Genomic DNA, 1318 nt, shown 5'->3' on the forward strand with positions numbered 1-1318 from the left:
AAATTCAGTGCGTGTTCCCTCTACCAAACTGGATCTGTGTAATATGAACGATTCTGATAATCGACGTGAGATTGGAAATGAGCACACTTTCGTTGAGGGTAAACAAAATTACTCTCCTCTTTTACAAGCCCCCAATTGATCACTTGTGCAAAATTACTTTCTGTAACAAAAGTAAGCAAAAACTACAAACAAAGTTAAACAAACAAACAAATACTATATAGGAGGGATAAATTAAGTCCCTAATCTTTCCCACCAAAAACCACACTAGAAATTTACTTTCCAGGTACCCTAATCGAACAACCAGAGTCATCTTCTTAACCATGAAGCTATATCATGTACATCGACTGTACAACAATTGCAATCTGCAAAATCCAATGAAAAAACCGACAAACAAGAGAGAGAGAGAGAGAGAGAGAGAGAGAGAGAGAGAGAAGTTTCATCTTGGATAGGGTCCACACTCCACCTGATAAAAATTCTTGATTTATAGACTAAACTGACTAGTATGATCGATTCATGTCACACATCAGTCACACACTTCTTGAAATCTGATTGCACACCATATACCCCATTTGAGTGGAGGTCAAGAACAAGAAGACTCACAAACTACCTCATTTTCAACTTCCCTCCTGTGGAAATTCCGGTGGCAGCCGCAAGCGGCGCACAAAAGTGCGCCGTTTGTCCCCTCCTCTCCGCTAGGCATGAACTCCCTGCACCCATCCACAGCGTACCCTCCGATATTCGCTGCGTGATTTTTCTGGCACTCTGCGTGTCGTACGCTCCGAACAACTGGAGAAGAAGAACTGCTGGACCTTCTATTCGGTCCTCCTTCCCTTCTTACGACGCGCTTCTTCATGCTTTTTTTGTAACCCTAATTCTTCTTCTTCTTCTTCTCCTCTCTCTCTCTCTCTCTCTCTCTCTCGGCAGAAGCAGTTATCCAGTACTATCAAGAAGCTGGGCTGTTTTGAGAACTTGAAGAAAAAGGCAGCTTTGACAACCCTTATCCTAACCCTAGCATCTTTTTTATACTAGCTAGTGTTATGATATCGAACTACCATAGCTTCCATTAAAAAATTCCATGAGTGCCCTTGTTATAGTCATCATCCATCTCTCTTAGGCCCAGTGTGGTTATACTAGCTAGTGTTATGATATCGGGGCGGTTTCGGGGACACTTAAAAAAACTCCAAGTTTCCGATCGAATTTTGATGATCCGAGCCGCTCAATGTAATCAAAACGTGATTTTAAGAGTGCCTGTGAGAAATCAACAAAAAAATGACCGGAAAGGACTTCATCCGAATAGTTTTTTATTGAACTTTATTAA

General features: G+C 41.4%; 1 protein-coding gene across 1 annotated transcript; it reads right to left on the reverse strand.

Moving 5' to 3' along the window:
• Window positions 1-434: 434 nt before the first annotated feature.
• LOC131336297 (mini zinc finger protein 2-like) lies at window positions 435-1095 on the reverse strand. The gene has a single exon (XM_058372081.1). The coding sequence runs from the start codon at window positions 851-853 to the stop codon at window positions 581-583; it is 273 nt and encodes a 90-aa protein (XP_058228064.1). The 5' UTR covers window positions 854-1095; the 3' UTR covers window positions 435-580.
• Window positions 1096-1318: the final 223 nt, after the last annotated feature.

Source organism: Rhododendron vialii, chromosome 8a (genome assembly GCF_030253575.1).
Source record: "Rhododendron vialii isolate Sample 1 chromosome 8a, ASM3025357v1".
Taxonomy (NCBI): Eukaryota; Viridiplantae; Streptophyta; class Magnoliopsida; order Ericales; family Ericaceae; genus Rhododendron; species Rhododendron vialii.